Raw genomic sequence first — 16,021 nt, forward strand, 5'->3', positions numbered from 1 at the left:
CCCCAATTCCCACTGACTTCAGATCTCGTTATCCATTTCCATTATCCACAGTTGTATCCCAGAATGGAACACCCGCAGATAATGAGGGACACTGTATAACCTTTTCAAAAGCCTCATTAAAGTCTGTTTCCACATAAAAATTTTAACTGACTTCATTTTCAAGGAACTCTTTTCTGCAAAGATTTGCCCAAAATAGCATCTGGGAATGTAAAAGAACTTAATAAATCCCAGTGTTTATCATGTTCAGGGAAATATTTGTTGGGGCTTGACACATCCCATACACCAGAGAGCCATGGCACCTAGACTAGGATATTGAGACAAATTTTCATTTGTCCCAGGCAGCCCTGTTTCGGTTCTAAATATGTTGCTTATAAAGATAATAAAGAGAAGCCCATTTCCTCTCCACAATATCCATCCCCAGTAATTTTGTCAAGTTTCAGCTCCTACATTTTGTGCTGGATCCAAATGCAAAGAAAATTTCTCAAGACATGATTTAAGTTACCCAGAGGTAGATCTACTCAGAACACATTAGGACTTTGGTCTCCAAATAGCTACTTATGTGTCAGGGCATTGGATATTCTTGGTAGACAGCTTTGAGAAATATTTTCTGACCATAATATCAGCTACCTGGTTTATATTAAATAATGTTATTCTTTTCAATATAATAGCATTATGTCATATCTCATTAGTTTAGAAACTTAAAATTTCATCAAAGAGCAATTACAATTGAGTTGTGAGCAGAGGGAAACATCCCATAGCACTTGCTATAGAACATGTATGTAACTCCTAGTAGATTGGAATACTTGGTATTTACAGTGACTCTTCTCAGAATCAATCTAATGTCTACCATTGGGCAACACAAGCCTGGAAACCTTGCATCATCTTGCTCATGAATCTTTATTTGATTTTTATTTTATCTTTCTATCTAATCTGGCTATCTGTCTAATCTGGCTAGCTAATCTATCAAATTTGTAGACTGTCCCAAACGTCTGTCTCTGGGTGGTTTGATTGGTTGATTGATTAAGTGCTATCAAGACGGTGTCAGCTCTTAGCGACCACATAGATAGATTCTCTCCAGGATGATCTGTCTTTAATTTGGCCTTTAAGGTCTCTCAGTGGTGCATTCATTGTAGTTGTAATCAAGTCTATCCACCTTGCTGCTGGTCGTCCTCTTCTTCTCTTAAAAATGGAAACCTTAAAACCACAGTCAAGTTAAAAAAACTTGGGTGGAAAAAATGAGTCTTTATGGACTTTTAAAAAGTCAGAGTTGGGGAGGCTCTTTTTTCACCAGGGAGCACATTCCCGAGTCTCGGAGCAGCAACAGAGAAGATCCTTCCCTGTGTAGCCACCAGATGAGATGGTGGCAATTACAGATGAACCTCTGAATGATCTCAGTGGGCTATGGGGCTCATGGTGAAGAAGACATTCTCTTAAATACCTAGGGCCTAAGCTGTTTGGGGCTTTATTGGTTATAACCAGCACCTTGTATTTTGCCTGGAAACCGATTGGTAGCCAGAGTAGTTCTTTTAATTTCGGAGTAATATGGTCTCTTCAAGATGACCCAGAGACCAACCTGGCTGCTGCATTTTGTACCAACTGCAGTTTCCAGACTACAATACAAAGGCAGCCCCACATATAACACATTGTGCTAATCAAGTCTGGACTAGTAAAGTCTGGAGTACCAGCATATGTACCACTGTTCTCAGGTCATTTATTTCAAGAAACAGACACATGTATATCAGCTGAAGCTGGTATATCAGCTGAAGCTGATAGAAAGCACCTCTGACCACCACCTCAAACTGAGACACACGGGAGAGGTTTGGATCCAGAAGCTTACCTGTTCCTTCTTGGGAAGTGTGACCCCATCCAGAACAGGCCGATCAAAATTGTCTCACAAGCTCCAATCCTACGCAATAAGTACCTCTGTCTTATTTGGATTCATTCTCAGTAGGTTATCCCTCATCCCAGCCCATCACTGCCTCCAGGCAAGAATTTAGGGAGGTAATGCCTTCACCTGATGATGTTGACATGGAGAAATAGATTTGGGTATCATCAGCATACTGATAACACCCAGCACCAAATCTCCTGATTATCTCTCCCAGAGGTTTCATGTATCAGGCCTGCTCAACTTCAGCCATTCTGCAGAGGTTGGCCTACTACTCCCATAATCCTTGGCTGTTGGCTAATGTGTCTGGGGATTATGGGAGTTGTAGTCCAAAAACATCTGGGGGGCCTAAGTTGAGAAGGCCTGATGTAGATGTTAAAAAGCATTGGAGACAGTATGGAGCCCTGGTGGACACCATACAAAATTTCAGATATCGAAGAGCAACAGTTTCCAAGGGAGATGATCTGTAATCTAAGAACATAAGAACAGTACTGGGATCCTGTGTGAAACAGCATCCTGTTTCACACAGTGGCCCACCAGATGCCACTGGAAGCCTACAGGCAGGAGTTGAGGGCATGCCCTCTTTTCTGCTGTTATTCCCCTGCAACTGGTACTCAGAGGCATCCTGCCTTTGAGGCTGGAGGTGGCCTATAGTCCTCTGACTAGTAGCCATTGATAGACCTCTCCTCCATGAAGTTATCAAAACCCATCTTAAGCCATCCATCCAGGTTGCTTTAATCTGCCCAAGAGGTATAAGCGGAACCACTGCAAAGCAGTGCCTACCACCCCCAACCCCCTCAGACAGTCCAGAAGGATACTATGATTGATTGTATCAAAACCTGCTGAGAGATCCAAAAGGAACAACAGAGTCACACTCCGTCTGTCAATTCCTAATAGGAGATCATCCATCAGGCTGACCAAGGCAGTCTCTACCCCATAGCCTGCCCAAAGGCCAGTTTGAAATGGGTCTAGATAATGAGTTTCCTCCAAGACTGTCTGGAGCTGAGAGTCCACCACCCTCTCAGTTACCTTGCACAGCCATGGAAGGTTGGAGACAGACCTATAGTTGCTTAGCTGAAGAATCCAATGCAGGTTTCTTCAGAACAGGTCTAATGATTGCCTCCTTAAGACAGGACAGCATCCTGCCCTCCCTCAGGGCACCATTAATAATATCTACCAGGCCTTCTACAACAACCCTGGAACACCTTCCTTATGAGGCAAGGCTACAGCATCTGGGGCTTTTTCGTTTGGAAAAGAGGCCACTCCAGGGAGACATGATAGATACCTATCAAATTATGCATGGAGTACAGAGAGTAGACAGGAAGAAATTTTTCTCCCATTCTCACACCACAAGAACCAGGGGTCATCACATTATTTCTTTATGGAATTCTCTGCCACAGGATAGGTGATGGCCACTAGCTTGGATGACTTTTAAAAGGGCTTAGAGAAATTCATGGAGAACAGGTCTATCAGTGGCTACTAGTCTGAGGGCTATAGGCCACTCAGCCTCCAAGGCGAGATGCCACTGAATACCACTTGCAGGGGAGCAACAGCAAGAGAGAGGGCATGCCCTCGTCCACCTCTTGCCTGTGGGCATCTCAGAGGCATCTGGTAGGCCACTGTGTGAAACAAGATGCTGGAGAAGATAGGTCTTGAGTCTGATCCAGCAGAGCTGTTCTTATGTTCTTAACCCCACTGCCACATAGTATAAGCCCTGTCGGAGAAGGGTCAAGAGAACAGGTGGTAGGCCACACCACTCCAAGAAGCTGGTCCACATCCCCAGGAGTCACAAACTGAAACTGATCCAGCCTAATCTCATAAGAAGAATTGCTGTACACCTCAGCATCAGACACTGCAGCAACTGAGGGTTCGGAGTCTAAGTCAGTCCAAATACAAGATATTTTATCCACAAAGCACTCTTTTAAATCATCACAGAAGGTAACTGATAGTCCTAAATTCTGATTCAAGGGAGGAGGGGTATGTACTAATCCTCTCACAACCCTGAACTCCACTGGACATGATCTTATGGATGTAATACAGGCAGAAAATAATTGCTTTGTTGCTGCACTTATTGCCTGAACATAGATCTTCAAATGTGCTGTGTTGTGATCTGTCAGTTTAGAATAGTCTTTCTCCACTTGCTTTCCAGTCGTCTTTCTTTGTGCTTCAGCTCCTATAGTTCTTCCGTATACCAAGGGAACAAATCCTTCCATGGCTTCTTGGAATCCTATTGGATCCAATAACCTTCTCGTGCAGACCATCCTAATAGGCCCCTCATCCCTGCAGAGGTGCGGCATGATTGTGAGTGACTGTTAGGATCAGAATAGGCTATACAGGAGAACCTTGTTATCCGCAGAGGTTCCTTTCTACCGGCGGGTGGGGGGGGGGGCCTACAGTTAGCGAAACCATGGATAATAAGTCTATGCAAATGGTGGGGGGTTGGTTCCCGACATTAAAAAACTGCCCCAAAATGAGAAAATCGGCCAAATAGAGTGACTTACCATGCTCCACTGACCCTCAGGAGTCCAAGGATGCTCCCTACAAGTTGAAAAGTCTCAGAAATTTGGAAGAAAATCACGCTGTTTTTCAAAAAGAGCCATAAAATGGCTTCTGCACTCAAAATAACCAGAAATTACCTCCAAGGTCATTTCCAGCCACCCCCAACCTGCAGATATGTGAGTGTAACCTTTGGGGGGGTCCCCCCCCCTTGTATACCAAGGTCAGGTGTTTATTAACTAACAGTTGATTCGCAGAACCGTGGATAGTGAGTCCATGGATGGCGAGATTCTCCTGTACTTCAGCTTCTGACTCCAGAATGACATTGAAACAATCCCAAACTGTTAGATGATATATTTTCTTTTTCCTAGCCACAGATGTCAAGTACACATAACAGTGCATCAACAGAAGAACAGCAGCTTTACTGGGCTAAAGGCACTGGATTTGGCACCGGCTCCACTGCTTCTGGATGGGATGTGGAACAAGCCTTAACTAAACAAAGGCTTGAAGAAGAGCATGTCACTTGTCTTTTACAGGTACTGGAGAACATGGACTGCCAACTTTAGCTTAGTTATGAGAAGCATAAGTTACTTTGTTCTGTTAAGGTTTATCAATCATTTAGTTGTGCCTTAGTGCATTTCCCCACATATATTGCATGCTTAAAAAATACTAGCCACCCTTCAGGGGCCAAAATTTCCCACATTAGCCCAATTCATACATTATGCTGTATGAGTGTACAGATGTCTGCATACTTGTACACATATTTGTGTGAATGACTGTACCTCTGTTCATTTTTAAAATTAACCTTGATACAGGCCCTTTAAATGCATGGTACAGATAGGAAGTAGGAGTGTGCACAAACCATTCAGCGCCAAACTGGTTCACCTCAAACCAGGTCAGTTTGGTGGCTTGATTGCGGACTGAACTGGGGGTGGTTTAGTCTGCAATCAAACAGGCGGCTGGTGGGGCATGGCGAGAGAGGTAGTTAAGGGGTCTACTTATCCATGCAGCGGCTTCTACAATCCTATCTCCTTAGCAAGCCACCCAGGCCATCCACAGAGGCTGGAACTGGGTGCGCCAGCAACTGCGCTGGGCAGATAAGAAGACCCTTTAACTACCTCTCTTGTAGCCCCCCTTCAGCTGCCCCTCATTGCTTCACAGGTGCCAGGACCTCCACCACTTTACTTATAAAGAGGAATCCTCACCTGTACTGGGCCCAGTGCTTTTTAATTTTTTCATAAATGATCTAGAAATTGGGGTAAGCAGCAAAGTGGCCACATTTGCAGATGACACTAAACTATTCAGGGTAGTGAAATCCAAATCAGATTGCGAGAAGCTCCAAAAGGATCTCTCCAAACTGGGTGAGTGGGTGACAAAATAGCAAATGCAGTTCACTGCTGGCAAGTGTTAAGTGATGCATATTGGGATTGAAAATCCCAACTTCACATATACGCTGATGGGGGTCTAAGCTGTTGGTGACTGACCGGGAAAGGGATCTTGAGGTCATGGTGGACAGCTCGTTGAAAGTGTCGACTCAGTGTGTGGCAGCTGTGAAAAAGGCCAGTTCCATGCTAGGGATCATTAGGAAGGGGACTGAAAATAAAACTGCTAATTTTATAATGCGCTTATAAAAAAACTATGGTGTGACCACACTTGGAGTACCACGTACAATTCTGGTCACCTTACCTAAAGAAGGACATTGTAGAAGTGGAAAAGGTGCAGAAGAGGGCAACCAAGATGATCAGGAGCCTAGAGCACCTTCCTTATGAGGCAAACCAACAACAACTGGAGCTTTTTAGTTTAGAAAAAAAGACAACTGCAGGGAGACATGATAAAGGTCTATAAAATCATGCATAGTGTGGCGAAAGTTGATAGAGAGAAATTTCTCTCTCTCGCGCATAACACTAGAACCAGGGGTCATCCCATGAAATTGATTGCCAAGAAATTTAGGACCAACAAAGGGAAGTACTTTTTCACACAACACATAATCAACATGGAATTCTCTGCCACAAGATGTGGTGACAGCCAACAACCTGGATGGCTTTGGATAACTTCATGGAGGAGAAGTCTATCAATGGCTACTAGTCAGAGGGCTATAGGCCACCTCCAGCCTCAGAGGCAGGATACCTCTGAATACCAGTTACAGGGGAGTAACAGCAGGAGAGAGGGCATGACCTCAGCTTCTGCTTGTGGGCTTCCCAGTGGCATCTGGTGGGCCACTGTGTGAAACAGGATGCTGGACTAGATGGGCCTTGGGCCTGATCCAGCAGGGCTGTTCTTATGGCTCTGAATTCGTTGGAGCAAGGGTGGTATAGAAATGTAGTCAATACATTAAATAAATAAATGAGAGTTCCTAAATTAATCATTAAAATGGCCTTTTGAAAATGATAAAGAAGAGTTCTTGCAAAGTTGTTTAAAGTATAACTTTTCATTCTATGTGGTAGGGGTGAACTGATTTCTCAGTTCACTTTGTAGTCTGTAATCACTTAGATATGGAAAGTGACATTCCTACCATTAATCTCATTTTGTTTCTTGATGTTGAACTTTCAGGTTTTGGCTAGTTACATAAATCCTGCAGGCAGCACATCAAATGGAGATGTCCAGTCCAGTCATGAAAGCAGAGGACAAAACAGCAATGCCCTTCCGTCAGTTCTGCTAGAGCTACTTAGTCAATCATGTCTTATTCCAGCAATGTCATCTTATCTCCGCAATGATTCAGGTAGTGTGCTGCTCTCTTGTTTTTTAAAAATGATATGTTTTCTATTGTTTGATAATATATTTTTACTTAAAGTAATGTGTGCAATGTTTCCTTTTTTGTAAACTATGTTTAATTTAATATAAATTTAAGATTGTGCAGTGATGAGCACTGAAATCTTTTATGAACACAGTGTGGTATTATAAGTGGGAACAAGACCCAGTCTCTAGCATGGAATTGTTGCATGTTGAGGGTCTTTGTAAGCATGTTGTCTTTCATTTCCGGGTTAGATTGAACTGCTGCCCAGAATTATAGGTCTTTTTGTACTGGATATGTGAATGAGTCCCCACATGGGGCCTTTTGCAGTAGTGTCTGACTTAGTATAAGAAGTCTCAGATAAGAGTGAAAATGAGAAATCGTGTGCGTATACCTGCTACAGCACATTAAACACTTGCGTGTTGGGCTTTTTGAATTCTATTTTTTACATAAGCTAAGATCCTAGCTGACAGCATGTTATTTGTTCACACATTCACTAATCCTACAGCTGGTGATCATTACTTCTTTCTGGATTTTTCTGACCTGTCATGTTTGCTCACTTGAGCATACTGTTTAAATGTACTTGATACCTCCATTCTGGGACCTTGTTTTTTATTTTAATTTATTTGTTTAGTACCTTTATATACCACCCCATACAAAAAGGTCCCTGGGTGGTTTACAATATCAAACCAATTAAAACATAACATAATTAAAACAATTTAAAGTTCAATAAAAACTCTAAAACTGATGCTTTAAAACTATAAACTAAAAGCCTGACTAAACAGGTATGTTTTTAGGTCCTTCTTAAAAACATTCAGAGAAGGTGAAACTCTGGAAGCAGGTTCCAGAGTCCCAGGGCAACTCTAGAAAAGGCCCAGTTTCGAATCTCCACCAACCGAGCCGGTGGCAACAAGACCTCCTCAGATTATCTTAACAGGTGGTGGGCTTGATGAAGAAGGCGGCGCTCTCTTAAATACCTCGGACCCAAGCCATTGTTGTCCTGATTCATAGGGACTGGGATGGCTGATTGGGTGTAAGTGAATTCAGGTTTGGTAGCAGGAAGTTCATAGAAGTCGGAGCCAATAATGGGACAGGAACTGTGTGGCATTTGAGTGTATGGTGAAATGATGAGCTATAGCCAGGGAGCCATTCCAAAAACAAAGAGTGAGCAGACAAGGAAGAATATTAAATATGCAATGGTGCAGGAATTGGAGCCTCAGAAGCAACTAGAACAGGAATCTAGAAACAACTAGAAGGAGAATCTCCTGGTGGAATATTCAATAGTAAATCAACCTGAAGCTTTCGAATAGGGTAGGACATCAATCTTAAATATTTGTACCATTAGAGGTGAATTAGAGCTGAATTTATTACATTTCAGTCAGCGTGGCTGCTCTTGGCCTTTGTCAGTTCACTAGGTTACTGTAGATTTGAAGATCCGGCTTCAAGCTTCATGTCCCCTGGCACTAGAGTTGCATAAACTCTCATGCTCAAATTCTAATCCTCTTCTACTAAGCATTTGGGAATATTGGCCAGCATCCAGAGCAGTGAACCTCATGCAGAACAAGTGCTGTTGCCCTAGTGAAAGAGGATGGCCTAGCTACGCTAAAAAAGAAAGATTTGTAGAATTGCTCTATGGGCTGTGCTGCACTTTTATGGCTATCTAGCCGCACCAGCTTAGTGCTAGTGCAACATGCTCCTGCATGCAGTTCATTGCTCTGTCGGCCACTCGGGCTTAGGGAGCTTGGCCACAGCCAGAGGACAAAGTACTTCGGCAGCTCACCTAATCCCTAGGCTTGACAGTCACACACCCCAAACTACACCCCCCTGTGTCTGACATCAGATGCGGGGGGAGCAGTGCTGAGGACGGGGCCTATGAGCCCCGGCAGAGTTTTTCTTCCCCAGTCAGCGGTTCGTGGAATCGTTGCTTGGGAGCTCCTTTCTCTGCCTTCTCAAGAAGTCAGGGAAAGGAGCTCTCAGTCATGAAACTCCTATATTTTCATGGCTGAGGAGGAGAGAGGCGTGTCTCACGCTCCCAGCTGGCAATCTCTTCATTTGACAGTGGGGGCAAGGGGGTGCTTGCCAAGGGCAAAGGGATGCTTTGGCAGCTCTCCCAGACCCTGGCAGCTGGTAGAGATCATCCTCCCCCTCCCCCTACTTTGCACCTTCTCTGAGGGAGGAGAGCTGGTCTTGTGGTAGCAAGCATGACTTGTCCCTTTAGCTAAGCAGGGTCTGCCCTGGTTGCATATGAATGGGAGAGTTGATGTGTGAGCACTGGAAGAGATTCCCCTCAGGGGATGGATCCGCTCTGGGAAGAGCAGAAGGTTTCAAGTTTCCTTCCTGGCATCTCCAAGATAGGGCTGAGAGAGATTCCTGCCTGCAACCTTGGAGAAGCCGCTGCCAGTCTGTGTAGACAATATGGAGCTAGATGGACCCATGGTCTGACTCCATAGAAGGCAGCTTCCTATATTCCTGTGAGACCTGTCCGTGTGATTTATTTGTCTGGAATCAGTATTATCTACTTGTGTATTTTCCTCGTGTTTTAACCATTGTGTCTGAAGGTTGAATATCATTAAGACAGCCTTTGAAAAGCATTTTTCCCCCATCACCCAAACTATTTGTCAGGTTTCCTGGCTACTTTAAAAATTGGTTCTTGGTTGTGGTGTTATAACCTTATCTTCCCTTTATGTCTTCTCTCTGTCATACTTTCCAGATTATATTTCTAAATACTCAGTAGTGTATTTTGCTAGAAAAAATTGCAAGGGTTTTTTTTACCAGCATGTTTTTCCTGTTACACAAAGTGTTTATTATTCCCTGCCACTTCCAAGGCAATGTAGGAAGCACAAGAGGTTCAAGCTTTCTGTAGAGCTTTGGTATCTCTTGCTCCTCTCCTTCTTCCAACATGGGGACAACCTCTGCATTTTGCTTTTGGATAAGAGGTGAAAGTTGTACTTAGACAATTTCAGAGAATCATGAGCTATAAGAAGTGCAGTTTCTTGTGTCCCTTCCTGCTCCATTAAATACCCATTAGGAGAACTCTCTTCTCCATTGGGGAACAACATTTAAATTACCAGTCAGTGAATTCCTTCTGTGTCAAGATTTTGATTAGAAGTTTAGAATCAATGGGCAACACCCAGATCTTTCATGCAGCACTGCTGATGGACGTGCCTTCCATGAACAGGGGAGTTGCACTCAAACAAGGAAAGAGCTTCCGCCAGCAGTACAGCACTGTACAATAGGTCTAGATGCTGCCCAATGTACACAGTAGATAGTTGTCATGCTGCTTCAAGGCCTACAGTAAGCATTAATGAATGATACTTACTACTACTACAAATATATACTGCTTTTCAGTAAAGTGCTCAAAGCGGTTTATATTTTAAAAAAAACTAAAGAGATAGTTCCATGTTATAAAAGGGATCACAGTCTAAAAGAAAATGTAAGGTAGACAACACCAGCAACAACCACTGGAAGGATGCTGTGCTGCTGTTGGATAGGGACAGTTGCTCTCTTTAGTTGCTCTAAAGATAAAATAATCACCACTCTAAAAGGTGCCTCGTTACTCAATTAGCAGGGCCTTAGTTATTCAAGACGTCTGGATCACCTTGCCTCCAGAGAACAAAAGACTATTAAACGGCACCTTTTTCTTCAGTTCACATTAAGGACATTTTCTAAAAAGGTCCTTTCTGTTGTGACATAGATATTGTTCCCACAAGGTCGACTGGAAAGAAAAGAGACTCTTGTGCGCTTTGAATAGTAGGAAGGAAATGTAAAGGTAAAGTGTGCCATTGAGCCCTGTGGATGTCTTTGGTAGAATACAGGAGAGGTTTACCATTGCCATCTCCCACACAATATGAGATGATGCCTTTCAGCATCTTCCTGTATTGCTGCTGCCTGATATAGGTGTTTCACATACCAGCAGACCCTGCTTAGCTAAAGGGACAAGTCATGCTTGCTACCACAAGTCCAGCTCTCCTCTCTCAGAGTAGGTGCAAAGTAGGGGGAGGGGGAGGATGATCTCTACCAGCTGCCAGGGTCTGGGAGAGCTGCCAAAGCATCCCTTTGCCCTTGGCCAGGGCACCCCCTTGCCCCCACTGTCAAATGAAGAGATTGCCAGCTGGAAGTGTGAGGCACGCCTCTCTCCTTCTCAGCCATGAAAATATAGGAGTTTTGAGCTGGCAACCTTTGGCTTGTTAGTCAAGTCATTTCCCCGCTGTGGCATTAGGTAGGAAGGAAATGTAGGAATTATTTTCTAGCCCATGTGTTTGGGCTAGAAACAAACCAAAGCCCACGTGCTTGGCTTGCCAAAGCATGGAATATTGTGATAGATTTTGTCTAGAATGTGGATCACTTAAAAAAAATCAGCTCTGTATAATCTATTGCATATGAATTTATTTCTGACCAAATCTGAATAATAATTCATTCAGAAAGCTGTACATTATTAGAAACATCTGACTGTTGTTTAGTCTTAGCAGATTCTCAATCACATCCTGTATCCTTCTCTGAAGGCAAGGTGATCCAGAAGTCCTTGCAATTCTACATTAAATATTTTTTGTAATATCCTTAATTATATTTTCCTTTCTTGTTGGAGATGGAGAGTTAGTCCTTCAGAAATATGACTGATTGTGTCCAGATGTTCATAAAGGGCACAATTGCAATTATGTTGGCATTGCTTTGAATTATCATAATTATTATTGAGCATCTACCTGGCGCGCGCACACACACACACACACACACCCCATAAGATGTGGAGTTGTTTTAGTCTAACATATATCTTGAATGAGTCCTATGAATAACTGCATCGAATTCCCACTCTATAATGTAAAAGTGTCAGACATCTGGCAGGCTGCCTTCGTTGAGTTGTATCTTCATACTTAATGAAATGTTTTCTTGATTTGTACGTTACATATGTATAGGTGTATAGGTGTTTGACTTATACCAGTACTCTTTTTACTCCTAAGTTAAAGGAAGTGGCTGACTTGTCCTTTTAAATTCAATGGGACTACTTCAAATGACTTTCTTCAGTATGTCAGACAGGGGTTTTTTTCTAAATGACTTCATCCATTCAAGAAATCCATCCTCTATAATAAAAGCCTTGGGTGTGCACCCGTGTCTCTGTGCCCGTGTCTCCCTCGGCCGTTCTGGGCATGCACGGAGCGCATGCCCAGAACATCCGAGGGAGATACGGCCACAGGCACCAGGCGGCCATGTTGGCTCCCGTCTGGGTGGAGGAGAAGCAGGGACCGGGGAGGGCAGAGGCAGCGGCGGCGGGTCCAGCCCAGCCGCAGGGATAGGAGAGGCGGCGGTGGCGAGGGACAGCAGCGGCGCCGCCATTTTCTTCTTGGCGCCGCCAGCCCGGCTGGGCGGCCCGCCTGGCCCAGCTGTACCCTGGGTTGAAGCGGAACGAGCAGGAGGAGCCGCGCCTCTCGGCTTCTGTCGCAGAACGGGAGTGGGGAGTCGGAAGCGGAGGCTCGCGGCACCATGGGAAATGGAGTCTGTGCCGGCGGCAGGAGCCCCGGAATGACGGGTGGGTAACGCACGGCCACCTCCGGTAGAAACGGCTAGTGGCTGGGCTGGGTTAATCTATGGACATGGGGAGGGATGGCGTCGCTCGGCCCCTCTATGGTGAGACTCCCCTTTTCATTTGCATTGGGAGTTAAAGGGGGGAAACTCCTCCGCTATGAGACTGGAAGTGTTGCTCTTGACTTTTTTTTTACTCGGGGGGGGGGAATGATGTCATTCCCTCAGGATGATGAGTCTGGACATCTCCCCCTAGATCCCGATAGATCCTGGGAGATCTATCCCTCCCAATAGATCCTGGGAGATGGAGGCGAAAAGGGAGGATGTTAGCGGGATGCCCATAGAGAAAAAGTCGAGAGTCTCTTTCACTCACCATTGCATCCTTATTAGCATTTCTAAACTGTTTCCCGCCCTAATTCCCAATGTAAAACATAGAGGAGTTTCACCATAGAGAGCGTCACTAACTCTTTAAAACTCTGGGACTAGAGCGACACAGCCTTATTAGGCAACAATTGAAAGCTGACCCAGGCCATGTTTTTTTATGGTTGCTGTGTGGGGTTATTGGTATGTCTATATGGTAAAACTATACTTTTGCGCTGATTGAATAGAAAACTAGCACACACACACCCCACTAGAGCCCATTATTTAAACGGGCTTAAAAATACTAGTACCACATAACATAGGTTCAGAAAGTTGCTGCCATGCAACGACCAAAGTAAGTAATGCAGGTCCTTTCCAGGGGAGTCAAATGTGTTTGACTTGTAGATGGTATCGGTTTGCTGCCATAGTTACTTCTAAATGCTTGATTGTACACATTAACTGGTGCCACTTTTTGCCCCTAATTTTGAGTGGCTCCAAGTTGCACACTTCCTCCCCCTCAGTTGCTTTTTGTGGTGAGGAGACATCTGGAGTTCCAATCTCAGAGCTTTCATATGATGTCTAGTTTGCTCCTCATTCGTAAGTTATTTGAGCTGAAGCCAGTAGGGATGTGCACGGAACCGCGGAGCTGCGGTCCGGCACTGGGGTGGGGGGTTCCAAAAGAGTTCGGGGGGGGCTTTACTTATCCCCTCAAGAATGCCGCCGTATTTCTTAGAGCAAGCGGGCGGCAGACCTCCCTGCCGCCCGCTTCATTCCCCCTCTCGGCGCGGCTCTCCTTTTGAATACTGAATCAGGCGGCAGGGTATCTCCCAGTCCCTGACGCCCTCTTAAATGCCCCCGCTCGGCTGGCGGCCGCCCCCTTTAAGCCCCCAAGACCCCTGCCGCCCCTTCCCTTCCCACCGCAACGAGGGGTCGGCAGGAGAACTCCCCTGCCGTCCCCATCCGCTTCCCCGGCTGGCTGCAAATGGCCATTCTTGAGGGGGTAAGTAAAGCCCCCCCGAACTCTTTTGGAACCCCCCACCCGAACCAAAGCCACCCGTGTCCGGACCGGTCTGGAGGCCTTTAGAATGGCCTCCGGACCGGTCCGTGCACATGACTAGAAGCCAGCATGTTGGTTTTAACTTGTAAAGCCCTAAATTCTTTGGCTCCTAGGTCTATGAAAACACACCTCTTCCCAAATAGATAACCCCGAGTCTTGAGGCCAGGAAGAGCTCCCTTGTGAGTGCTTCTGCCTGGCCTCCACTACCAGTGAGTGGCCGGTCAGCCACTACATCCAGGCCTTCTCTATTGTAGTGTTCCCTCTAGGGCACTCCCTTGCCAAGGAACTGCATCTAATCAACTCATTGCAGGCTTTGAGAAAGGTGGTGACAAACTTTCTCTTCAGAGCTTTTATTGTCTAGCGCTAGGCTTACAGTTCTATTTCTTTCATGAGTTTGGCTGGACTTGTTTTCCTGTGTCTGTCTTCCATCTTCTTGATAGTTGACTTTAGTGATATTCTATTTCTTACTATGATCATATTTAGATATTTACATAAGCTGCTTTGAAAGCATGATGGCTGAAAAGAGAAGTAGGAATTGACTGACTGACTGAAATAAAGAGAAAATGTTTATATTTTCTGCAGAAATTTGCGTCAAAGATATTTTCCTAGAAAGATAAGTAGTGAATCATGACATGTGTACATACATCAGTACTTCAATGAAACCTCAAATCATTCCTAAACCCAAACCATTAAGAGAGTTCTTAATCTAAAGACATTAATATGTCAAAGAACAAAGTAGTAAAATTTATATCTGTGGAACACCTTTATTTACCTATGTAAAGAGAAGTTCTGAAGCATGGTAGGCTTTACTAATTTGTGGTAGGCCTAACTAATTTGTGTTTCTTATTAGCAAAGACCAATATGATAACATGCAAATCTTTGTATTCAAGGGTGGTATTCTCTTTAAAAAATGTTGGATTGGTGGGGATCATTACTAATCTTTGAATTTGGAAATGTATTTATATATTTCACAAAAGGCAGAACTTTTTATTTATCTTAGAATCAAATAGATTACTAATTAAAATGAATATTCTCAATATGTGGTGTGGTAAATTAGAAAGCTTCTCATGATTGCAGACCACACATTTAAAATATGGATGCAGTTTTTGCTAAACGTTCAGTTGATGGTAAGGCAGAGTTACACAACTGCGGCCCTCCAACTGTTATTGGATTGCCATAATCCTTTACTATTGGCCACTTGGGGGCTGGGGATGATGGGAGTTCTAGTCCAGCAACAGCTGGAGAGTTGAAGTTGTGCAGCCCTGTTGTAAAGGGATAACTTTCAGAGTGTAAAGCTACTTTATTATGCAGTTGCTGCTTTGTCTTATGACCTTTGGTACATGTACCCTGCCTTTACTACAAATCTTCACACATTAACTTTAAAGAAAACCCCTCAAATTGACACAATCAATTTAGAAAGCAAGTCTAAATTACATTGTATGATTGCATAATTCACTGTTCATAGTGGTCAAAATCCTACATCTCTGATTATCTCAGAGTTGTTACTAACATAATTATAAAAGTTTGATTTTAACCCTTGTTGCATATCAACATATTTGTCTATGGTTAATCTGCAGTTATTGTTTTATATACCCCTGTTATTTTTTTTTGTCATGTCTTCTGCCTTTTTGTTTCTCATCTCAATGTATGTATAAATACTACTTATAAAATGTCAGTATTTATTCCCACTGTGTCCTTTCTTCCTATTGTTTTCTTGTCTTCTACAAGTGTTCAGCTCTTCATGTTCAGCTTGAACTTCTCTTCATGGGCTTCTTCTCTCTTCCTAGTGCCAAATACAGGCCTTCCTGATGCTTGCCAGAGAAATAAAGCTGCCCCAGACTACTATTCAACAGCTAGTAGTCTGAGGGCTATAAGCCACCTCCAGCCTCAGAGGCAGGATGCCTCTGAATACCAGCTGCAGGAGCGTAACACCAAGAGAGAGGGCATGCCCTCAGCTCCTGCCTATGGGCTTCCCAAC

General features: G+C 44.1%; 1 protein-coding gene across 6 annotated transcripts in view; it reads left to right on the plus strand.

The window, feature by feature from the left end:
* Positions 1-16,021, plus strand: part of BIRC6 (baculoviral IAP repeat containing 6) — a 311,771-nt gene that overhangs the window by 225,833 nt on the left and 69,917 nt on the right. For 5 of the 6 annotated variants that reach the window (XM_053303734.1, XM_053303763.1, XM_053303753.1 and 2 more), the window contains exons 64-65: positions 4,753-4,917; positions 6,932-7,100. In XM_053303734.1, the coding sequence (XP_053159709.1) occupies positions 4,753-4,917; positions 6,932-7,100 (334 nt within the window). The remainder of the gene's footprint in view (positions 1-4,752; positions 4,918-6,931; positions 7,101-16,021) is intronic. The other variant, XM_053303742.1, reaches the window with a different exon arrangement.

Source organism: Hemicordylus capensis, chromosome 1 (assembly GCF_027244095.1).
Source record: "Hemicordylus capensis ecotype Gifberg chromosome 1, rHemCap1.1.pri, whole genome shotgun sequence".
In the NCBI taxonomy this organism is placed as follows: domain Eukaryota; kingdom Metazoa; phylum Chordata; class Lepidosauria; order Squamata; family Cordylidae; genus Hemicordylus; species Hemicordylus capensis.